Source organism: Andrographis paniculata, unplaced genomic scaffold (genome assembly GCF_009805555.1).
Source record: "Andrographis paniculata isolate CXL003 unplaced genomic scaffold, ASM980555v1 Contig9END, whole genome shotgun sequence".
NCBI classification, from domain to species: Eukaryota; Viridiplantae; Streptophyta; class Magnoliopsida; order Lamiales; family Acanthaceae; genus Andrographis; species Andrographis paniculata.
The window spans coordinates 1,986,050-2,012,396 of record NW_026137639.1 but is presented as its reverse complement, the minus strand read 5'-3'; the positions used below and the strand labels follow the sequence as shown (position 1 = coordinate 2,012,396).

At 31.2% G+C, this 26,347-nt stretch overlaps 3 protein-coding genes across 4 annotated transcripts; all 3 read left to right on the top strand.

Annotated features, from left to right (window-relative positions):
* The first annotated feature begins 5,075 nt into the window (after positions 1-5,075).
* Positions 5,076-5,838, top strand: LOC127244353 (BTB/POZ domain-containing protein At5g66560-like). Its single transcript, XM_051264842.1, has 2 exons — positions 5,076-5,356; positions 5,430-5,838. Exons 1-2 carry the CDS (start codon positions 5,201-5,203, stop codon positions 5,508-5,510), a joined length of 237 nt encoding a protein of 78 aa, XP_051120799.1. The 5' UTR covers positions 5,076-5,200; the 3' UTR covers positions 5,511-5,838.
* A 4,862-nt stretch (positions 5,839-10,700) lies between these two features.
* Positions 10,701-13,763, top strand: LOC127244382 (SNF1-related protein kinase regulatory subunit beta-3). Of its 2 annotated transcripts, none has more exons than XM_051264889.1 (4): positions 10,701-10,841; positions 10,964-11,067; positions 12,958-13,008; positions 13,107-13,763. In XM_051264889.1, exons 3-4 carry the CDS (start codon positions 12,982-12,984, stop codon positions 13,422-13,424), a joined length of 345 nt encoding a protein of 114 aa, XP_051120846.1. In that variant the 5' UTR covers positions 10,701-10,841; positions 10,964-11,067; positions 12,958-12,981; the 3' UTR covers positions 13,425-13,763. The 2 variants fall into 2 exon arrangements, with proteins under 2 accessions (XP_051120846.1, XP_051120845.1); XM_051264888.1 differs by having other exon boundaries at positions 10,712-10,894.
* An 8,576-nt stretch (positions 13,764-22,339) lies between these two features.
* LOC127244016 (high-affinity nitrate transporter 2.1-like) lies at positions 22,340-24,480 on the top strand. The gene is made up of 2 exons (XM_051264288.1): positions 22,340-23,584; positions 23,674-24,480. The coding sequence occupies exons 1-2, from the start codon at positions 22,662-22,664 to the stop codon at positions 24,317-24,319; spliced, it is 1,569 nt and encodes a 522-aa protein (XP_051120245.1). The 5' UTR covers positions 22,340-22,661; the 3' UTR covers positions 24,320-24,480.
* The last annotated feature ends 1,867 nt before the right edge of the window (positions 24,481-26,347 follow it).

Below are 26,347 nucleotides of genomic sequence, written 5' to 3'. Positions count from 1 at the left end.
ATTGAAATCGATATTTGATATGATATTTTAAATATAAAATTAAATTTGAATATAATATAATAAAATTTATATTAAATATTTTTTTTAATATTTTTTAGAAAAAATAATAAAATCACAAACAAAATATTCCAAACAAATACATCCTTATCCTTAGTTAGAATTTTTTTTTTTTTTTTCTAAAAAAAGGAATAAAAACGACCCCTATTTGCTACTCCCTCCGTCCCACATAATTTGTCACTATTTTCTATTTTCGTCCGTCCCATATAATTTGTCTTTTTTTTTTTTGAAAAATTGATTATACACTTTAATCATATTTTAAAATTTAAAATTTAATTTTTTTAATCTTAATTAAACTATTTAGTTATCTTAATCTTAATCTATAATTATTTTTACTAAATAATAATTATTTTTACTAATACACTTCTTAATTACTTACTAATTATACTTTACGTAAATTCCCGTATCTACAGTAATGCTGCCTTCTTATCTAGGACGGAGGGAGTATTTCTTTGTCAATGGCATTTATAATACAGACAAAATTCAAAATGAATAGAAAAAATAATAATTAATAATAATAATAATTCAAAAAATTCTGGCATAAATTAATTAGGGATAATGGTATTTGACTAAAAAAAATAATACATTGGATAATACATACATATATAGTATGATATTGATTGCTTTAATAATTATTAGCATCTTTGAAAATAAAATAAAGTGAATTTATTTTATTTTATTTTTTTTTATGACGTGGAACCCGCAGCCGCTACCCGAAAGTGCACACTGGGTAAACCTCCGGCCGAATCTAATACCCTGCAAATCAGGCCCAACGGGGCCACACTAGGCGAACCATGTGTGATAAGTGTGAATTTATTCTTGGGTTGATAAAATATCACAATTCACAAGTAGGCTTATTTTATTTACTAAAAAATATATTAATAATTTATTAATAATATGTACGTATATATGTAGAATAATAACATTATTTAGGAATAATTCAATTTGCATAATTGTGTATTTTTAGGCGTCTTTACCTTATACGGTTAAATAATTTTTATTGCTTGCACCAATTAGTAAATATACCTAATACTATATGTTACCTTATGTGTAGAATATATGCTTACCAACTAATAGAAAAATCGAGATTTGTGGTAAAAAATTGAAATCAAATTTTAATTAATTAATTAATTTTATTTTTTTTCATAATATAGTACTTTTTTTTTTTCTTTACAAACACTAAAATCTCCTTTTAATTAAATTCAATAATGTATTTTGAATGACAAAATTAGGGTGGATTCCATTGCCCAAGTTGGTGTTTTGTTTACTTTTTTAATTTCCACTTATTTATATTACTTCCGTCCCCAAAAAAATGATTCATTTGTTCCGAAGATGATTATTTAGTTAATATAGGGTAGTAAATTATTGGATAATAAATTATAATATTATTTTATTATTATTTTTTATGAGTGGTATTATTGATAATTTTAAAATATAAATTAATATATATGATTAAATGAATTTATAATATGTGTTTAAATATTTTTAATATTATATTTCAATAAATACATAAAATATGAATATTATTTTACATATAATAAGAATAAAGAAAATAAATTTTTAAATGTAAATAAAAATATTTATTTATTAAAAAAAGCTAAAAATAAAAAAAAATTGACTTTTGAGTGGTCCTAATGTTAAGAATTTAATTTAATTTATTTATATTTGTTAAATGAATAAATTTTTACTAAAACTAAAAAAAATCATTTATTTTGGAGTGAACCAAAAAAAATGAATCATATGTTTGGAATAGAGTAGTTTTTATTATATTTTTTGAAAATTAATATGAAATACTTATATTTTATATTGTTAGAGCTGACACTTAATTGTGTCGGAGGAGTTTTTAAATGAACTAAATTGCTCAATCCGAATACGACTTGTTCAAATCTGAGCAACATGAAATAACCGGTTATAATTTTCTTAACAAGTTAGATGATTCAACACGAACTCGACCTACTCAAAATTGATCCGACTAATACGAAATCGATCCGTTTATCTATTTAAATTTTTTTTTAAAATTAAAATTTCATAAATTAAACAATAATGAAATAATCAATTCAAAAGAAAGTTAATAGTCATCAACATGGGTGGCAATTCAGCACGTCCGACATTGAAGAGGGTTGTACAAGCACGGCCCGGTTTTGAACCGGGCCTGAACGGACAAGTCCGAACGCGACACGGTTTGAAACCGGGCTCTTCCGGGCCAGTCTGTTTTATCTTCTATTTTTTTAATTTAAAATTACTTTTAATATAAATTTTATTTAAATGAGAATTGAACTCGCAATCAATCATGAACAATTTAAAAACCTTACAATTAAACTATATCTGCGTTCTGATTATTATTTCATTATTTAGTATATATATAAATATATCAAATATTAAATATTAATTTTAAAAAATCGGATTACATCAGGCACAGTCCAACCTTCATAGGTTCAGGAACAACCCGGTTTATTGGCGTGTCGGGCCAGGCATGGCCCAAAATAATTCAGGTCTAATTTTTTTAGGCCCAAGCACAATTTTTTTGTGCCAAGTTCGAACCGAATTTTCGATCAGTGCCTAATTTTGCCACCTCTAGTCATTAAGTCAATCAAAATAGTCATACATACACACACAGTAAATAGTAAAAATTATTAAATGAAAATCATTCTATATTTATAATAAATATATTAATTAATATTAATATATTATAATTGCATAATCTTGTTGGATTCAAATTGAAGACTTCAACCTAATTGGACTTTTTTATTATTGTATTAGGTTTGTGTCGATCTGTATATATAATCAAGTTAAAATCTTTGACCCAAACTCAATTATTGTGTTAGTTCTTGTCAGCTCCTAACATTATATAATTAATCTCTCTATCCAATCACAAAGTATAAATATATTTTTTGGTTGTTCAAGAACAAACTAATCATTTTAAATATCTTTTTTTTTTTCACAAATACTTCTATTTTATCATCATATTATTATTTTACACCAAAAAAAAAGTAAAATTATTTTTATACTACTTTTAATTACTCAAAAATAAATATATATTTATAAATTGAACAGATTAAGTATTATACTACATTTGTCCGGCTCTAAGGTCTCATTTACTTTTTGTGTGTTGATCTTTGAATATTAATTATTATATAAAACCGTAGTACAAATCAAGGAAAAATGACAAAAATACTTCTGTGTCTTATAATACTATAATAATGATATTTTTGCAAAAAGTTATACAAATATAAGGATATTTTTAATTTTAAGTACAATGACGGAGAGAATATATAAAATATATTTATAACATCAAATTAAATCATACTTTTTATTTAATTTTTTTTATTACATTCAAACAATTTAAAATATCAAGAAATTTCGAAACAAATCTAAATACATCATAATTTTTGTAGGGTTCAAACGAGATTAAATTTTAACATTTCTTGAAAAATCATAGGATATTTACGAAATTGTGTGAAAGTCTCGCAAATATCAAGCACCTTTTATTATTATTATTATTATTTAAAACATCGATTTAAATATTACTTTTCATTCTAATTATTATAATTTTTAAAATAATTCAAAATGCAAAAATAATTTCAAATCACGAAACAAATCATATCCAAGAAAATAAATCATCACATAATAATAATAATAATAATAATAATAAAAAATGGTAAGTTGACAAATTAAACAAGATAATAAATAAAAGGCTTGAAAAGGGTGAGAAGATTAAAAGGAAAATAAAAATCATAAAGGAAAGAAATTAAACAAAAAAGGTAAAACAGAATCAAATGGTAAGAAAATTTATATATACTCAATGACATAAGTAATTATAGTCACAAGTTGTTCTTATCTTCATTTGTTAGAATTGAAAGATGATAATTATGATGACGAATTTGCTGCTGATACGTTTTCATTTTAGGTCTTAATAATAATTTTTTTATTTCTATTATATACTCTGTTTGTTTGAAAATGTATTTGTCCACTTACTTCATATACGTGAGATTAAAAAATATAAAATTGATTGTTATACTTAAAAAAAGCTAATAAAAAAATATAGTCTGAAAATTCGATTTGAACTCAGTATAAAAAAGTTATATTTGAACTTAAAAAATAACTCTGAGAAAACTTCGGATCATGCCAAATCCACGATGAGAAACCAAGCCATGCTTTCATGGTCCATTTTAGTAGATTAAATAAATTTTTAAATAAATATTTTTATAAATATATTAACAAATAAATATGTTAAAAATAAAAATGTAATCTAATGATTGGATTCTTGTCTTATTAGTTGTAGGTGTGGCCTCTCAAGCCGGACGTAAAATCGGGATGGGCCTGTTTTGACACAGATAAAAAACAAAGCAGGTAGACCCGTTACAAAAAATCGAATCGGCCCAAAATTACCATTTCTAGATATAGTTATTGAGTCAAATCTAACATAATACTTATTTGACCAAATCAAAACATCTTTATATAGAAAAAGGCCAAATCACATAAAATCACCCCGTAGTTTGCAAAACGTGCTAAAAACCCTCTAGCGCGTTTCTGTCCTCACTCACGCGCATCCTGAGAGACTTTCAGGGGTCACCCGGATCACTCATCCTCAAATTACTCTAGAGTAAACACGCTTAGTTGTAGACTGGCCCCACGAGTCAACACAAATCCTTACAGCGTGTTTCTGTCATCACTCACGCGCACCTGGAGACTTCCAGGGGTCACCCGGATCATCCATCCTCAAATTACTCTAGAGCAAACACGCTTAATTTTAGAGTTCTTTGAGTAAAGCTTCCAAAAAAGAATATGCACATTGTTGACATGAATAGTCTATTCAATTCATTTAACTTCTAATCACTTTTGGATGGTCTAATATCGGTTCATCCACACACAAGAGTTCGTGGGGTATCACAACCCCCCCCCCTCTCTCTCTCTCTCCCTAAGTCGTTGTCACTAATCTTCCGATGTCGCCGCCTCAAATTTGTCACTATTTGGCTGGAGAGATTAATTAATTACGTAAAGTATTTGATTTTCAAGCATTTAGTTTACCTTTTTGTCAAGAGTTCTTCTTTTGTGATGAAAGGATCAGATCAAATATCAAAGTGGGTTTAATGGTAAAATTGAAGGTGGAGATGAGAACGCCGAAGCCGGATCTGCAACCTTAATGGTGGACGGAAAATTGATCGACGATTACTTGGTGAAAATTGCTTATGGCTCTAATCTAAAGCTGAAAATATTATATGATCTCGGTGTCGTCTTGCTGGAAGACGCCAGCCTCTTTGACGACAGGGTTTATCGAGCCGTCGATTTTTACCTCAAGGTTGAAGAAACCATCAATTTAATTAGAGCAAATGCATTAGGACTTCAATATTAATTTATGAATTTTTGTGCAGGGTCGGAAAAATGGAAAATGTCGTGGAGGAGAAGAAAGGGTGGAGAATTTCAGCGGTGGTGGGACGTCACAGAGGAGATGAAAGGAAAAGAGAGTTCAGGTAAGGGTATAGTGGATGAAAAAGAGTGATTAGGGCAAAGTTGGGGAAAAGAGGTGAAGGCTATCGGTTTTGAGGGGGTGGAGGATTCCGATGGTGGTAGTGAATATGGGAAGAAAGTGTAGTGTCGGGTGGTGTTTGGTGAGGAAAAGAGGTATTAGGGTATGTATGTATGTATATATATATGTGTGTATGTTTTGATGTATGTGTGTGTATGTACATGTGTGTTTTGATGTATGTGTGTGTGTATGTACATGTGTATGTATGATGATGCAGAAATTCGTTAAACTTGGAGTGAGTGGTCAAATTCCTTAGGTGTGTTTGTTTGCTAATTTGAATTTTGAGTTGAGATTTGAATAATAAATTTTTTAAATTGTAATAGTTGTACAATGTTATATAAATATGTGTTAATGTGATATTCTAAATATAAAAGTGATTTTTAATATAATATAAAAATTAAAAATAGAGATTTAATTTGATATTTTTAAAATTTTTGAATTTTTTTTTTTGACTAATAGCATAAATCCTTGGAAGTTTGCCAAAAGAATACATTCTAAATACTCCATCTGTTCCAATACAATATTCTTGTTTACTATTTTTGTCCGTCTCAAAACAATAGTCTCATTTCTATAAATATTCATATCACCATAAAATTATCCCTATTTTTTTTTTATTATTATTACACAAATACCACTACTTTTTATATTAATACACTCATAAGGCAAAAAAGTCTTTTACTCATATTTTTTACCAACTATCAATATAATATCAATATTTCTTAAATCCCGTGTCCAACTCAAATAAGACCATAGTTTTGGGACGGAGGGAATAAAAGAAAAATCTACTAGGGGTACAACGGTCTAGACATGTAAAATATTAACACCGTCAATCCAATTTTTAAGAGAGGGACGAGTGTGCATCAATTTTCGAACCATAAGTAGATAAAATGGAATTTTAGGACTTAGAGATTTTAAGCAAATTTCGGAAACCATAGGAGAATTTTTTACCATTTTGCCAAAAAAATAGCAAATATCATACAATACATATTAATATAATATATAACACATATTTTGATATCACAATGTATTATGATTTCAGAACAATAAACATATTATATAGCATAGTACAATATATAACCTACACAACAAAGGTTAATATAATATATAGAACATATTTGAAAGCACATTATACAATTTTATATAACACAATATATTGTGATTTCAGCACAATAAATAAATTATACAACATAACACAATATATAATTCACACGAAAAATATTAATACAATATATAACATATATTTGAAAACACATATCCATGTAGCACAATATATTATAATTTCAGTATAACAAGCAGATTATAATACATAACACAATATATTAACTTAATTGTATATAAAATATTACTCCCTCCATCCCACTTAATTCGTACATTATTTTTATTTTCGTCCGTCTCATATAATTTATCTTTTTTTTTTTTGGAAATACAATTATACACTTTAATCACATTTTAAAATTCATAATTTATAATTTTTTTATTTTAATTAAACTATTTAGTCATCTTAATCTTAATCTAAAATTATTTTATTAAATCATAATTATTTTTACTAATACATTTCTTAATTCCTCACTAATTACACAATACCTAAAATTCTATGTCTAATCTAAATGAGACAAATTAGTCGGGATGAGAGAATATATTTTAAAAATTTTCATATACAAAATATTACATTCAATACTTATTTAATCTAGATTTACGTTTGAAATCATAAACAAACAAATCCAAAATTCTCAATATTAGGGTTTGTTTGGTTTTGATTTGATTTTAAATTAGAATTTTTTTTATTATTTAAGTTTGAATTTAAATAGTATTTTAATATGATGTTATTTTTAATTAAAACTAATATTCCCTCCGTCCCATAAATATAGTCTTAATTAGGTTGAACACGAAATTTAAGGAATATTGATATTATATTGGTAGTTGGTAAAAAATATGGATAAAAGAATTTTTTGCCCTTGTGAGGGTATTAGTGTAAAAAATAGTGACAATTGTGTAATAAAAATGAAAAAGTAGGGGTAGTTTTATGGTGATATGATTATTTATGAAAACAAGACTATTGTTTTGAGATGAACAAAAATGGTAAACAAGACTATTATATTGGGATGGAGGAAGTATTAATTTTGAATTTGAAAATAACATCAAGAAATTATTTTTCCCGACATATGATCCCAAAGTAACAAAAGGACTTGTTTGTCCCCTATCAACACAAGATCCCACAGAACATGAGAAACTATATATCCTTTTACGACATAGAATCTCACATGAATAGAAACAATAACTCATGTCCTATATGATCAAAGAAAATTGATAGGAATTGCCCATAAGGATATGAATAGGAAATGTATGAATATGATATATTATACAACACAAAAAGTGTTTATGGATGCGTCTGAACCACGGCCAAACTCCGTAGAAGAGACGGAACAGACTTGAGTCCTCAAGAAATCATCCTAAGGAGCTCTTGAAAGCTCTTAGATGCACGATTAAAAAATTTTGGATTTTTTTGTGTCTCCAAGTTTGTTAAATATGTTCTAGCGGCTGCAAACTTGAAGAAAATTGTTCTTTTTTAAAAGAGTAATTTGCCCAGGACAACTACTATGCAATATGAACAAAAATTATTTTCTTAGATGATGGAACGGAGAAAGGTATCTACTTTTGGTTGTCCTCCAACATCAGAGTTTTTCTTTCACGTGTTTCTTCATCCTACAATCGTTATATCTCATTCCGGATGGTCAATTGGATGACCACCAAATATTGTGAAATCTCGAGTGCCAAATCATGTTATGAAACTTGGATTTTTGTCTCTAATATGTTCTCAATGAACATTAGCAAACATAATAATGTTCCGCCTTATTGGAATTTCATTGACAATTATAGATTCGATATTGGCAAGTTCGTTAAAAGATGGAAGATCGCAAGGATTTTCAAAATTTGATCATGTAATTTCACTAAACACATGAGATGTTCAAGGGTCCCATTGAACTTGTCAATTTGTTTTTATTAAAAATTATCCATCAACAACTTTTTCGGTTGTTGGTCTCACCGAAAGGATGTGAAATGGTGATTTAGAGGCTAACTCAAGAAAGTCTTTTAGACAAACACACGCATGTGAAATCTTGAGACGAAATAAAAGAAATTAAGATAGATAAAACATAAATTAAAGTAAAAAAACAAATCAAAGGAAGACTTGCAACACAAAATTAAATCAAAAAAAATATTCATAAACAACGAAAAATACATGAAAAAAAGTAAAGTAGAGATAATGTACCCCATTTTTATAAATGTACAGGAATTGATCTTGGACCCTCTCTCATTTGCATTTTGCTTTATTTTTGTTGTTCTACAACGAGGACTCCATTAAGTGTTTTTTATAGTTCATCGTTGATGATTTTATTGAAAAAATTCTTTAAGTGTTATATTATTGAGCTTTGTTTTAATCGTCGTTTGAAATTGATCTGAAATAGAATGTTGATTTGAATTTTTGTTTAAATAATATTTTAATATAATATTTTTTTTTATTAAACGTTGTATAAAATAAATAGTATTGATTTCAGCTTAAAACACAAAATAACAAACTCCACATACTTAAAATCTCTCTAATTCACATTAAAAACTTACATGAAGACCCCTTCCATCTATTTTCACAAAAACATCCTTAAACTTCAACTACTATTCTTCAAAGTCCAAGTTTCACATGTCTTAAATTGTATAGCCCAATATCACAAATCTATTTCTTTAAATATTTTAATTTTTGGGCCAACTTCAAGACATGTATTTATATCATATAATATACATATATATATATATATTGTTCATTTTTTTTAAATAGTTAAATTACCATTATATATATATATATGTAAAAATACACCTTCCATATATTTTATTTTAAATTCTTATCAGTTTGGACATAGGTTACTATTTCAAAATGGATATAAAAATCCCATGAAAAGAAAAAGAAAAAAAAAATATAATATTAAGGGATGGCTACAGATCAATTATTTGTAAATTTTATGATATTCGTTCTATTTACATATATATATTTTTAATAATAAAGATTTATTTTTAATGCAAAACTTTACATTCAATATATATTAACATATATATGTTTGATTAGAAATTTATTATTTAAATTTTTTTATTAGCAATTTATTATTTTAATTATTTACTATTTAATCTTAACTATGCTATATAAAACACATTATTTCCTTTTACAAAACAAAATTTCAAAACTAAAACAATATTCACCAAACAAAACACAACAATTATTTCAAAAGCTCTCCCAAACTCCTATCTACCTATGATATTTTAATTGAATTAAACAAATATTATAAATCTTAAATGAGAAATAGACAAGATTTGTTTGGTTTTGGTTTGAATTCGACTTTTTTTTTTTTTATTTTTTTTTTATTTTTTTTATTTTGGTTTATATGGTACTTTAATATAAAAAAAATTAATAAAATAATATACTTTTATTAAAAATCATATAGACTAGTGTTTATTTTAGGTTGGAGCCAAAACCAAACAAACAAATGTGATACTCCCTCCGTCCATAAACTAACGTCCTACTTTCCTATTTGGAATGTCCAACAATTATTGTCCTCTTTCTATTTTTATATACAAAATTTACTATTTTACCCTTAGTTTATTTACTCATTCATTTTCTATATACAAGATTAAGGACAAATTTGTCATTTTATAACAAAAACCTTAATTGCCTAAAAATACATGTAAATATCAAATAAGATATTAGAAAATAGACAGAGGGAGTATATTTTAAAAAGATAATTTTTAATAATTCACACATTTTGAAAAATTTCACATTATTAATCAACAATAAATTAATAAGAAGATATCATATTAATTAATTAATCTATTATAAAATATAATATCAAATACTCAATTTTTTTACTATTTTTTTTAAAAAATAAAAAATTCCAACAAATTTATGTAAATGGAATTTCTATACATTAGCTATTTAGTTTGTATTAAGTATTTCAAGGTTAAGAATTTAGTTAGTGGGCCTAATGCGGCCCATTAAGCGAAGCCATTTGAAAAGGCCCATTAAAGAAGCCCGGCCCGGAACAGGGGTCGATATAAGGAATGAATGTGGAAGGAGAAGACAGAAATGCAGATAGTTGTCCGCGCTGTAGCCTGCCTGTAGCCAAAAAGGAAGGAAGGAAGGTTGTGGAGAAGAAGGAGAGGAACAAAGAAATGGAAGGACTTGTTTTCTCGCACATCAAGCCATAGAAGAAAATTCGTACGTCAATCACACCAATTTGATTCTCCAGAATCTTGGGCGGATTCTACTAGGTGATTGACCCACCCTCCTTTCTCTCTCTCATAGCCTCTGATTACTGTTTTTGTTTTGTTGTTTTCCAGAAATACATATTTTTTTGGTTGCTTCCTTATCTCATTCGCAAGTGTCTCTGGATTCTCGGCCTTCCTCCTCGTCCTCGTTCGGTTTTCTGCGCTGCCATTTTCAGGTGAGAATTGTGGTTTGATTTTTGTAAAACAATTCCGTGTTTTTGGATGCGTTTCGCCTATTTTTTGCTTGTTCCGTGCCAGCCGTTTTCAGTTAATTAGGTTTCTGAGTTGGCTTTTTGATGTAATTTCTGGACGTTTGTGCTTGCGGATTGTTTGAATTTGTCGAATTGATTAGATGCGATGGTTTTAGCTTTCATTTGCATGGAATTGTTGGCTAGATTATAACTTCGGCTTTCGGTAATGGTATTATGCGATGATTTGATTGTTTGGCTTTGCTTGGTCGTTTCTCGATCGCTTCCCAATGGAATTTCCTGTTAGGGAGAGTTGATTCTAACTTGGAAGGCCAGAGACGTGGAATCTGGTTTTTGAATCAATTGCTGTTCTCCATTTTCTCTGTATGAGATAATCTAAATTATGATTTACATATTCTTTAAGTTTCATCAATTAGTTGATTTTGCTAGAAAATGCCTTCACCATGACACAAATAAGAAAAATTTGAGTATGTTTCAGTTTCTGAATTGGAGTTTTGTTTGGTATGTTTCATAGCTGTATGAATTGCTTTTATCCTTTGCAAGGCTTGCTGTGGTAATTTATTCGGATCTGTTATGCAGCAATCATATCTTTGATGATAATGATATCTAGTCTTGCCACGAGTCTTGGTAACGTGCCTTTGTTTCATAACTTTTCCACCACGTGTCGTCGATCGGTGAATCAACATAACACTTGTAGCTTTTGATCATGACCACGTGGTGCTTTGTGTGAAAGTAGAAACTGCATGCCATTTATTCTACTAAGTAATCTTAATATACAAAATCTCAGAAATCAATGCAACTATAAGAATAGCTGTTGAATAACGGAACTTGGGTTGTCGAACGCTACGTGTGAAGATGTGGGCCATGTCGATTAACTTGCAGTTAATTCACATCAACTTTCCTTCCTTAAAACAGATTCTAAAACAAAAAGAAAGAAAAAGAAATCTGTGGTCTTTCCAATTAGGCAGCAAACCACAACTTGTGAATTTTGAGTGGAAGCGTGTGCCGGATTAAAAAAAGCTGCCTCATGTCTGTAAATGCTAGTAACTTCTGTGTAGCGATTGAAGGGATTAACCTTCAAGTTACAAGCTTGTAAATGCTCTTGAAACTTTGAAATTACTCCGAGTTCTTGGCGAACTTAGAGATCTTACTATTCTTTCGGTATTATATGTTCAACAGAGTGCTTTCGTTGCTGCACATTTGAACATTACACCTCATCATATATGGTTATTCTTTCCAAAAAATTTCTGTTTGCTTAAATTATTTTTTACTGGATGGATGCTTCTCTTAAAACTTAATCCCATTCTAGAATCATTTAATTCAAGAAATTATTCTCTGGTAAATAGGAAAAATGCTGCTTGGGTTTGATAATTTTGACAAATCTGCAGTCTGCGCATCCGAGTTGTCTGCGCGTAAAGAAGTGAACTTCAGTCGTGTGAATTAGTTTGTCTTGCTTCCAGTTGCACTTGATTTGATTACAGATGAGGCTTGCGTTGGTATTATCCTTCAATGTTTCTTGTTTCCGGATGCATTATGGATTTTTCTTTAATACAGTCCATGAATTCTGAAGCGAGTTTGAAGATATATACGGTTACAGTCGCAATCACATAGTACTTTCCTTAGTGTAACTCTCTTGATTGGATTTTGTCATGCGAGTTTCCGCACAATGCATCTGTTTTTTACTTGTGGGCTGATTGTGTATGCAACTGATCGATGCTTAATCTGATATGAGAGTGCCGGGTATAGGAAAACTAAACTCTTTACACGCATCTACAGTCTATATTCTTGTCTCTATTAATGTCGTTTCTGAAAGGTTTTCTCAGTCACTAATGCTTGTAAATGGCAAATTACCTTCAGGCTCTTCCAATCACAGACTCTACAATGAGCAATCCATACGGCGTGAGTCAGGTAAACCAAAAAACCTTGATACAATTCGTGTCCTTTTCTACGCACCTCCTCGTGATAATGTCTCAACGTATGCATGTATGTATGTAATTTGATGGCAGGATCAAATGAGTATTGCTGGATTTGACGTCCCAAATTCTCCGGACGCAAGCTATAGCAACGCCTACAATGCAGGTGAAGATGAAGGGCGGGAGCCTCCGAGTCTGCCGCCCCACCTCCAGCATACGCTGCTAAACCATGCAACGAACAGCAGCGACACATCGTCGGGCTCCCTTCCGTCCCCCCAGAATGTTACTCTGAATCACCTCTACATCGAGAACAGAGAGCCTCCGCGATCAGTGGTGGCGCTCGGGGTCACTCACCGCTTTCGCGCCAAATTTGTTACGGTGGTGCTGTATAAGCCGGTTCCGAGGAGGTGATCTGATCCGACCCGATCCGACCACAGTCTCTGTTCGATTTAATTTTATTCGATATTATTATTGAGAGCGCGGTAGCTGTAATTGATTTGAATTGCAGATTGAGAGAGAGAGAGAAGAGAGAGAGAGAGAGAGAGAGAGAGAAGGAAGGTATAATGAACTAATACAGTATAATGCAAGTTAGGTACTGCCGTGTGTGTGTTGTTGTTGAAGGCTGAGATGAGACAGTTGAAATTTGTTTGTGTTGCTTTCCTTCCTTCCATCATTATTGACTTCACTTGAATTTAGTTGCTATTTAAAGGGATAGAAGAAATTATAAACTCTACTTACTATTTGTTGTTAGTTGTTGTTAGTTCCGGATTTTGTTTCCGCAACATACTTTGATTTATTTGACACTATTTATTTTGTTTTAAAAATATGGTATCAAATATATATTTTTTTTCACAAAATATCACATCAAATAATAATATTTTATTTTTTTTCAAATTTTCAAAATTTTAAAAATCTCCAAAAAGTTCTATTTAAACAAAGCTTTAGCATCTGCAAAATTAATTTCATTCTCGTTCCTTGTATTTGAATTACAAAAGATTCCATTGAATGTTTATATTTAAATATTATTTGATTTGATATTTGATGAATTTTGTTTTTAAAAAAATATAATTAAAATAGTAAAATTTGGAATATAAATTCTAAATAAACTGATTTGGACAAACTGCCGCCTGGATTTGGCATCACTCAAAATCCTATTGGGTATATCTGCGACATACTCTCTTCTATTTTATATTCGCATACTCATTCTAATTTTTTAATAATTTTTTATTTTCATATTATATATATTATTTTTAATTATAATATTATATTATTTAATTACTTTAAAATTTATAATTATATTTTATTTAATAATTTAAATTAAATTTATTAATATTGATTTGTTCAATAGAATTATATAATATTTGTATTTATATATTTTAAATTTTAAATTGATAAAAATATATTTAATATTGGTATCATTTTGTATAATACAAAATATTATAAATTATAAAAATATTACAAAATTTAAATATAACAATAAATTCAATATAAATTACAAAAACAAAACATATATAATATATATCATATATATATATATACATAAGACTTGAGACACATGACAATTGAATAAAGCCCATTTTGGCTCGACTCAATTTTGCCAATTTTCAATTAACTAGGCCGAATTGGATAGTTTCTGAATTGGGCCGGACTTACAAATTAAAGCTCAAATATATGTTTATGTAGATATTTAATAGTATAGTATAAGATTTATTTTATGTGATTAAATAATATATAAAATTATACTATTATATTATTTTATTTGATTATATCGTATAATTATTTTTTTTATTCAAAATATTCTTAATAATTTTATTATCGTTAGGGTAAGTACTATCTCTGTCCGGCTTTAAAGTCACATTTATTTTTTTGCATGTTAATATTTGAATATTAATTATTACTCCCTCCGTCATCCAAATGTGTGCTCATTTGACCGGGCACGGGTTTTAATAAAAGTGAGTAATAATGGTTACTTTTTCCTTTTATAGTAAAAAAAAGTACAAAAATGTAATAATTTTTTACTTAAAAAGGAAACGAGAATATTTTTCAATGACAACCCAAAAAGGAAAGTGAGCATATATTTGAATGACGGAGGGAGTATATCAAAACGTAGTACAAGTCAATAGAGCTGTCAAAATGAGTTGAGCCCGTCGAATTGACTCACCCTACTTCACTTTTAAAGAGGGTTGGATTTTGAATTTTTAGACTATGTTAAAATGCGAACCTAAATAGAACAATCCGCATGGCCGCGAGTGGAAAGTGAGTTAGCCCGCGCCGGGACTGGTGGAAAGTAGGCCCGCGGCGGAGCGGGTGGAAAGTGGATTAACCCGCGGCGGGGCGTTTGGCCCGCAAGCTAACAGTATACAAATTATAATAGATTAAATATTATTGTTTATATTATAATTATATACTTATACTATATTATTTTTAATATAATCTAATTTTATAAATATATCTTATAATAACTTTCCTAAAATATTGGAAAGGTCAAAGTCATCGACATCCAGAGCTTGCATCGATGACATGTGATATACTATCTATTACTGGAACAATTGCATCTGAATCAATTTTTTCTATTGGTGGTCGCATTCTCACAAAGTATAGAAGTTCTATGGTTCCTTGGAGAATTCAAACTTTGATTTGCACATGTCATTGGTTGCACGAATTTTCTATCGGTAAATTATACTCACTTCGTCCCAAACACCCTGCAACATTTCATTTTTGGTATGTCCCAAACACCCTGCGACATTTCCAAAATAGAAAATAATTAATTATACTTAATCTCTACCCCACACTTTATCCCCTCACATCATCCAAATAAAAAATAAAATATATATTTCTCTCTCCATCATATCACTTAATTTTTAAATTATCTTACTTAATACTACCCACCTAAAAATCCGTGTCAAAAGTAAATATTGCACCTTGTTTGGCACGAAGGGAGTATTATATTATAAATATTTAAATAAAATTTTCATATTATATTTTTCTATATTATTCTGATTTATTTTATTTGTAGAAGATATTGATAATGATGGTGGTGGAGGCGGTGATGATGATGATGATTGCACGAGGAATAAGAATGAATGGTCTAATATTTTGCATATTAATGAAGATAAAAAAAGAAAAAAATGTAATGATATGATTGATTAATTTTAATTTTAAAAATATTATGTTTGCGCATTTGGATATTGGAAATTGGAATTGTATTATTGAATTAATATATTATTTTTTTGCAATATTTATTATTTAAAGTCTACAGTACAATTATTTTTTTACTTAATTTTTAGATATTTAATTATATAAAACATAATTTTAATATTTGTAAAAAACCTGCGGATTGGCCTGCTTGGCTCAGAGCCATCCATAAGTGGGTTGGGTTTGATTCATTAAATTTTAGACTGTCCTGTCGTAGGCTGGCCCGTAAATAATTCGTTTCTTTGCGGGTTATAGTGGATTGTGGGTTAATATGTCCCGATAGTCCGTTTTGATAGCTCTAGTTCTCTCCGAAAACATCGTTCGTAGCCTTGTTTACGAAATCAAAAGTTTTTTCTGATTCGACCGACGTAGAGGAGGAATTCGTCACCATCGTGGCTGGATCTACAACACTGGAGTCCTGTCTCATATTATCTCCTAGTTTCGCTCCTGATTTAGGGGCAGAGTTGGAGAATGACACCGATTCTGACATGAGCCACGTTTATAGCCAGAGATTTCTTGTGGCAGCCTGCTTTGTCAACTCAAGGTAGGATTGAAGTGGCAACTTTCAGCTGCTCTTCTACCTGAGAAGTTGTCAAAGCTTTCCTTTGAGCATATTGTCCATTGACCTCTGATCCACCGGAGTACCGTGACGGAGGTAAATATATATTTTCATTGACGATTTGCTTTGTTTCCATTTTCTTGACAAATTTTGAGATAAAGTTTTTGTGTCGATTTGATGTTGTTGATGAAATTTTATTTTAAACCAACTAGTAATTGTTCGATTTATATTCTTCGTAGGTATTGCGGATCCTCACTTCGAAAAGTTATTCACTGCCTTCAACACTGGTGCTCCAAGTGCACTACTGAGCTATATTTCTAATTAGTTGGTGTGAACATTGTTGTTTTAGTTAATATGACCTGAATAACATTAGCTTGAAATGATGTTTTGGAATTGTATGTGTGGCAAGTCCTTTTTGTTGGTGAGAGTCATATGCCTGAAATGATGATATGTTCACTGTACTAATGATTCGATTAAGTAGATGCATCACAGTTTCACATATACGAGTTTTGAAGACTTGGTATAAAGTCATCACTCGTATTATGTGAGTAGTGTTCATTTACATGAGTGTTGTCCATTTTCAAATTCGATACTTTTCTTTCAAAAGCATTGGGTGCAAGCACTCGGTGATCTTTCTAATGTGAGAGTGCTTCAGGATTCAATAATGAGACTATACTCTAAGAGCAACAGATCCATGTCCCTAAATATTTCGAGCATAGTGATTATGACCCTTTGGTGTAACACATTAGGCTCTAAAATATAAATTTTATTCATGGGTGAGCCTAAACAGTTGGTAAGTTTGCTTACAACTTAAAAGTGTTGTTTCACTACAACATTTTTTTAAGTTGTTCTCAAACTCCTATATAAAATATAAAGTAGTTACAAAAACTTTTCTATGCCTATTACATACAAAAAGTTATATTCTGGGATCATTTAGTTCATTTCCTCAATGGTTGTTATGAGCTCTTCCACACCTTCTACGTCATTTGGTTCAATTAAGATATCAACTCTGTTCTTGATCAACTCTCGATCAATTTTCAAGTTTATAGGGATGGAACCAGCTCTTGACATAGCAGTCTTACAAATGTGAGGAATTTTGTAGTTGTTTCCACGATAACAGACTATTATTTCCCTAAGACATGTCTGCAAACTGAGAAAAATGTTATTTAAAGTTGTATCAGACAATTCCTTAAATGGTTTTGTAACGGCTGCCACCAATTTCTCTACACTTCTTGATGTGGTTGAAACATGCAATGAATGTAGAGCTCAAAACCACCCTAAACCGTTTATGTTTGTATCAGGACTATTTGGTGGCTGAAATGTAAGATGGATGTCAAATCCATCGCTACTTGCAGCCCTCCGCAAGTCTAGGTCACTATCATCAATGTGTGGTTTCGCATTATCTTGATGTATTATAATATTCTTGCTTGTTGTTGGCGGCCACTTCGCTTTAAGTGTTGGTATTAGTTGCATAATTATTTTTGTAAGATGAAAAGCACATTTGTAAGCACATTTACACATAACTTTGACATACCTTATTGATGATGAGCGCTTTGGTGACTTCTTTTGTGATTCATTCCAAAAGCATTGTTTCCATTGTGCCAGCCCGTCGGCTCTTGAAATTATCTTTGCTAGAACTTGTGTTGTAAATGGAAAAACACCAATTTTCCTATCAAATAAACACTCACCATTTTCTCCATAAATGAGTTTACTCACAGCACAACGGAATATTACTTTTTAAATGAACCTTTGCTTAGCAATCCCTATATGGTTTTACCTCTTCTGGTGTGAGATAATATTTTTCAGTGTTTCGTGAAATGTAAAATAATTTCTCATGTATGTGTACAATATTTGACATGCACTTAAATCTAATTACATTCAAATATGTCCACACTTGAACAGAATTGAGACTAATTTTAGTCTACTAATTTTGTTCGACTCGGGTAGATATGGCTTTATTGCATTGCTGTGATGCTTGATCAGGCCCTTTTGGGTCCACCTTCCAACTGTTAACTTGCTAACACACATTTTCTTAATTTGTAATAATTGTGACAAAATCAAATTCAGCCTATTTATTAATTTTTTTTAGCATTGTTCGGACTGGTTGGAACTATTAGACTTTTAGTTAAGTTTATTTCAGGTTTGTATAATCATTAAGATCAAAGTCATTCAGGGTATATAAGTCATTTTATATCAATTTGTACTATACACAAATATAATACTAATATATAAAAAATTTTGTATCAAAAGTAAATGGTGTTGTGTATATAGGAGGAAAAGAGTATTCAACTTTTTATTATTTTTAAAAAATTTCAAAGCTAAATTTTTTATATCAACTAAGCTTTAATCTTTTAACTTCATACAACAAACATAATTTTCAAAAAGTCGAGAAATTGAGAACACCAGAAATTATATGTAATTAATTATTAATAATTTTGTGATGATTGATTCTCATGTCGCACTTACTATAAGGTTGTGTTTGGTATAGATAAATGAGGTAAGTGAAATGGAAATGGTATCATTTCTTTTGTTTGTTTGAGTCAAGAAATAAAACTTGAGAAATAAATTATTTTCATTTCTCTCCTATATGCAAAGAAATAGAGAGAAATGATGTTGTAGTATATATATTTTTTAATTTTTTAAATTTTTTTGTACTATTTAATTTTTATAATTTTTTAAAAATTATATTATTTTAATTTTACAAAAAACAAACTTAATTTATTTTTAAAGTATTTAATTTTTACGATCTTTTAAGAAATTGTAATAAAATATAATCTTAAAAAATATCGTATATAATTTATAACTTTTTTTAAAAAAATTTACCAAAAATATTTTTGATGAATTCTCATTCGTTAAAACTCTCTTTTTTATTCGGTTAATCATTTATTCTTATTTGATTATTCATATATCTATATTTTTTATATATATATTTATCAACTGAATTCTCTGTTTGATTATTCATATATCTATATATTTTTTTATATATATCTAAAATTAATTCTCATTGTCTATTCAATTCTATTTCTCTCCAATTTCATTATCTACTCTCATATCCAATTCCATTCTCTGTACCAAACGCCGCCTAATACGTTAATTGACGTATTGATAAAAATAAAATAACTACAATAGTAATAAGCACATAAGTCAATGATAAGCAATTAAAAATATATATATTAAAGCTCATCTTATAATAAAATTATATATTTTTTTTATGAATATTAAAATTTGTTTAGTGTTTGGATGGATGCATTTTTATGTCATATATAAAAATTTGTGTGAATAATATAAAAATTAATATTTTATATTAAATTATTGATTTTTTTTTTATGAATGAATAAAAAAATATTTATATTATATATTTGGCTAGTATATGCATATTGTATTTTTTAATTATATTTATAGAGAATTGCACTACTAAAAAATACTATATTAAGTAAACAAACCAATGAAGAAGAAAATTATAAAGGGAAAAAAAGGAATGGAGAGGGAAAAAAAAACACAATAATTGCGAGTGTGTCTGTTTTGTGTTTTTTAATATAATATATATATATATATATAAATTTTGATTGAATTATTAACTTTTTGTGAGGTGATAAATTATATTTCCTCGGTTTAAGAGTAAGTTTTTCATTTACTTTTTATATATCAATATTTGAATGTTAATTATTATATTAAAATGTGGTATAAATAAAGAAAAAATGACAAAAATACTTATATTAGTGTTTTATAATACTAATATAATGATATTTATACAAAAAAAAATTATAGAATTATAAAGATATTTTCATTGTTAAAAACAGTAACGCCAAATATAATTGAAGAATTTACTAACGGACGGAGGTAATATATATATATATATATATTATGTTAACATATATATTTTTATAATACTCATGGAAATTTATATTATCAAAAAACACAAGGTAACAATGGCATAATAATGAAAAAAAGAAGAAAAAAAAGAGCCATGTCATTTGTAACCACCAAATAATAATGTGGAATTAGATCATTCTTTTTTTTTTTTTTTTTATAAAGATGTTTTTATTATTTGTTATGTTTAAGTATTAAATTCGATACATATTTTTCATTAAAAAAATATAAAATTATATTCTTACATAAAAGTATCCAAAAAAAATAAAATAAAATCTCACACACACATCAACAAATATAGTTTATAGATAGTCAATGGTTTATTTTTTAAAATTATAATGAAAATAAATAGAATTATATAAGTCTCTCAAACTTTGCGAAGGGCTAATAAATCAATTTGATAAGTATTGAATTAAATATTTGTCATTATCATCATGTGGTAAAGTCATACACACTTAACCAAAACATGCAAACATTTGACAAATATCTTCATTTATTTTAATTATTTTTTTCTTGATTTTGCAAAAATTGTTATAAGTCAATGTTTACTGTGGATATTATTTTATTGTCCTTAATTCATCCCAAAAACTTTTCAGTATCTTGTAAAGCTATCCTTATTAAAAAAAAAAATGAAAATTTAAATTTACATCTGATAATAGTCAACAAGATGATCATATCATACCCTAATCTCAAATTTAATAGTATTACATTAAAGCAGGGAATTATAATTTGAATCGACACAAAGGATATAAGTAAAGATAATTGCTTATAAATTGACCAATTCTCATTTGGTATGCATGTTGTAATTTAATTAATTATTGTTCACATTACTATTCCTCGTTTTATCCAAATGAATTTAACACAGATAATTGTGTATATGAAAAAATGATTGCTATATTTCAAAACTAAATTTATGCTAAAAAAATATTTTTTATTTATATTTTATTATAGGTAAAAAATATTATATATATATTTAAGGGTCTTAAGTTTTATTTCGCCTCAGGCCTTCGAAAGTTAGGAATGGCCTTAGTGTGTTTAGTTGGTGGTTAGTATTATTATTACTATTATTATTATTATTATTATTATTATTATTATTATTATTGTTTTGACTTTTGTTAATTTGAATGATGATTTGGATACAATAGTATTGTGAAAAAAGAAAAAAAAATTATTTTATACATAGAATTAAGTATAAGGGTTAGAATAGTAAATACATATGTCGCTACAAGAAAATATCATTTTTGTAACGAGATGTTTTCGTATTTAAATTCACTTTTTCCGTTACTAATGATAGTAGAGACGGAATTAATGATGGAATTACGTTAGCTACGTGATCTTTAGGGACGAAATTCTGTTACAAATATACTATTTTTTTGTAGTGTTTGTTGAACCTTTGATAATTATGGCTTCAATATGTGAATCCAATTTCAATAGGCGCGATGAATTGGAACAGCTAGCAGGAGTGTGGGTCAGATTTCAATTTTTAAAAGATAATTAAAAGAGAGCTAAAAAAGACATGTCTACATGATCAGATGACAACGTTGGAATGAGCCTAAAGGAATCTCCAACTTCAACTATCGAATTAATAAATAAACCTATACATATATAGCTTATTGAATTAAATTAAATTAAATTGAATATTCTCTTGGTTATGCAATATTGGAGTTGTCCTTTCGAATATCAACTGTCCGTACTCGTCTTCTCCAATTTCGGGATCCTTTGGTATATACGATAAGGCCAACCCTGATTCAATTAATTATTAAGTAATTCCCCATTTTGCAGATACGCGGCGGCGGCGATATCATGATGTTACTATACATCCAAGTATTTCATTTCATTTCATTACAAAAAATATGATGTAATCGGCAGCCATTGGAGAGCCCCACTGGCTGCAGCAATGGCTATATATATATAATCTTCCATCTCAGTTCAATTCAACAGTACAGTTGAATTAATTAGATCTTCGATCGAGGATATCCAATCCTAGAATATAATTTACCAAGTACAGTATATACAGTACAGCAATGGAAGGGTCGCCGGGAAGCTCGATGCACGGGGTGACGGGGAGGGAGCCGGTGCTGGCGTTCTCGGTGGCGTCGCCGGCTGTGCCGAGCGACGCGGCGGCGACGGCGAAGTTCGCGCTGCCGGTGGACTCGGAGCACAAGGCGAAGAAGTTCAAGATCCTGTCGCTGGCGAACCCCCACATGCGCACCTTCCACCTCTCCTGGATCTCCTTCTTCACCTGCTTCGTCTCCACCTTCGCGGCGGCGCCGCTGGTCCCCATCATCCGCGACAACCTCAACCTGAAGAAGGGCGACATCGGCAACGCCGGAGTGGCCTCCGTCTCCGGCAGCATCTTCTCCAGGCTGGTCATGGGCGCCGTCTGCGACCTCCTCGGCCCCCGCTACGGCTGCGCCTTCCTCATCATGCTCTCCGCCCCCACCGTCTTCTGCATGTCCTTCGTCTCCTCCGCCGGCGGCTATGTCGCCGTCCGCTTCATGATCGGCTTCTCGCTGGCCACCTTCGTCTCCTGCCAGTACTGGATGAGCACCATGTTCAACAGCAAGATCATCGGCCTCGTCAACGGCACCGCCGCCGGCTGGGGGAACATGGGCGGCGGCGCCACCCAGCTCATCATGCCGCTGCTCTACGACGTCATCCGGAAGGCGGGGGCGACGCCGTTCACGGCTTGGCGGATCGCGTTCTTCATCCCCGGGTGGTGCCACGTCATCATGGGGATTCTGGTGATGACTCTGGGGCAGGACCTCCCCGACGGCAACCTCAGCGCCCTCCAGAAGACCGGCGAGGTCGCCAAGGACAAGTTCGGGAGGGTCATGTGGTACGCCGTCACCAATTACCGCACCTGGATCTTCGTCCTCCTCTACGGCTACTCCATGGGAGTCGAGCTCTCCACCGACAACGTCATCGCAGAGTACTTCTACGACAGGTGATTCAATTATATTTATTAATTAGTTATTTACTAATTATTTTAATTACGATAATTATTAAATGGATATATATCTGTTTCTACGGCAGATTCGACCTGAACCTGAAGACGGCGGGGACGATCGCGGCGACGTTCGGGATGGCGAACCTACTGGCCCGGCCGTTCGGCGGGTTCGCGTCGGACTATTCGGCCCGGAAGTTCGGGATGCGGGGCAGGCTCTGGACGCTGTGGACGCTCCAGACACTGGGCGGGTTGTTCTGCCTGCTGCTGGGTCGGGCCAACACCCTGCCCGTGGCGGTGACCCACATGATAATATTTTCGGTGGGGGCGCAGGCGGCGTGCGGGGCGACGTTCGGGATCATCCCCTTCGTGTCGCGGCGGTCGCTGGGGGTGATATCCGGGATGACCGGGGCGGGCGGGAACTTCGGGTCGGGTCTGACCCAGCTGCTGTTCTTCACGAGCTCCAAGTACTCGACGGCGACGGGGCTGAGCTACATGGGGATAATGATCATGGCGTGCACGCTGCCGGTGACGCTGGTGCACTTCCCGCAGTGGGGGAGCATGTTCCTGCCGGCCTCCAAGCACGTCGAGGAGGAGCAGTACTATGGCTCCGAGTACGACGACGACGAGAAGAAGAAGGGCATGCACCAGAACAGCCTCAAGTTCGCCGAGAACAGCCGCTCCGAGCGCGGCAGCCGCGTCGCCGCTGCGCCCTCGCCGCCGGGCCGCGTCTGATCGGATCCCTCATGGTGGCGCTGCGGCAGTGATATATATATATATATATATGTAACACTAAGAGAAGCCGTAATGTTTTTACATTATAACCGTCTTGTCCACAAATGCAACAATTTTTCTACCAATGATTATAAGGATAAAAATCAGTCTTGTTGTTAATTGACAATTAATATAATCATATAGTTTTCAAAATTGATATTTTTATGGCGTAGCTGCAATACGTAGATGTATTAACAAACCAAAAAAAAAAAAAAAAAAAAAAACAAGCACACAGTTCTATAGTAGGGAGTGGGGAATGCTTACCCTTCGAGCAATATTTATTATCAAATGTGCTGGTGTACAGAGGAGACGAGATTCAAACATTACCTAAAGGATCAATAGAGAATATGTCTGTACACATTAATCAACTATGGAAAGACACCGTGCTCACATATGAACACTCTAACAACATCATAATCAATCTAAATCACCTCATCATCAGAAAATATGAATAATACAACCAAACCAATGTAGTTGTAAGTTGTTGATCACATAGGTGCCTTCTAGAACCTCAAACACCAACAATTATGAGCAAAAAAATCGATAAGCTACAAATCATGCCAAGTACCTGTGGGAAGGAGAGAAGACGAAGAAGAATTAAAAAGGACAAATGTTATGAGTAACAATCAGTGAAGCGGAGTGAAGGAATAATCGATACGGAGATCAATTGAGGTGCGAACGAAACATTTGCGAAATGAAGTGATTCTAATAATCATAGTGATGGAGTGCTTTGTGTATGAATGGAAGATTGTGATAGCGGAGGCGATATGCACAGTGAGCGCAAGTAAGGTGAGTAAGTGTAGCAGCGGAGCTGATGTGTTGAAGAAGATTAGTCACAACTAAGTATACACATACATATATATATGTGTGTGTGTGAGCTCAGCCGACAAGTAAGAGATTGGGCCTAGCCCATAAACTAATATCTGAGGCCCAAGAGTGATAATAAGTTCCAATTTTAACACCCCACCTCACTCGAAGGGACGTCATTAACAACTTGAAATAAATCAAACAAGTTATTAAGCTTACATAGTCGAAAGAGAGACTTACTGTCGAGACTTTTTTGAGCAAGTTAGTGCATTGCTGATCAGAGGGAATGAAGTGTGTTGAAATGATAGGAGTCATCAATATAATCCCTTACCATGTAACAATCTACCTCAATATGTTTAGTTCTTTTATGAAAGACTGGGTTAGCAGCAATTTGTAAAGTAGTTGTGTTATCACAAAATAGTTCTACAGGACTGTTATGATTAACATGCAGATCATCAAGTATACCAAGCATCCAAACAATTTCAACACAAGTTTGGGCCATAACCCTGAACTTAGCCTCCGCAGATGACCGTGAGACTGTTAACTGTTTTTTGCTCTTGAAGGAAATTAATGAATTCCCAAGAAAGACACAGAACCCAGTTACTGATTTTTTGGAAATCAGACAAGCTACCCAATCTGAGTCATAGTAAGCTGCCAGGCACAAGTTACTTCCTTTAAAGAAGAGAAGTACTTGTCAAGGACATCCCTTTTAAATACCTTAGTACTTTAATAGCAACTTTCATATGTGAGTATTTTGGTTTATGCATAAACTGACTCAACACTTGGACACTAAAAACAATATCATGCCTAGGTAAAGTCAAATAGATCAATTTGCCTACTATTTTTTTTTTTTTTTTATATAGTCCCACATTTTTCGCTTAGGGATCAACCTTATTTTCTATGTTATTAATCTTCTGGTGTTGTTCCATAGTGATCAGGGAAGGTTTGCAGCCTAATAAACCAAATCCAGATATCAATTCAAAAGCATATTTCTGTTGAGAGAACATAATTCCTCTCTAACATCTAATCGCTTCAATTCCCAAGAAATAGTTAAGTGTTCCCAAATCTTAAAATTTTCATGCAAAAAACTCTTGATTTTATGATCTTTTCAACATTATAGGTAACAAGAATTTCATCTACATAAACCAAAGCTATAATAATCAAAATATGTTCAGCCTTAAC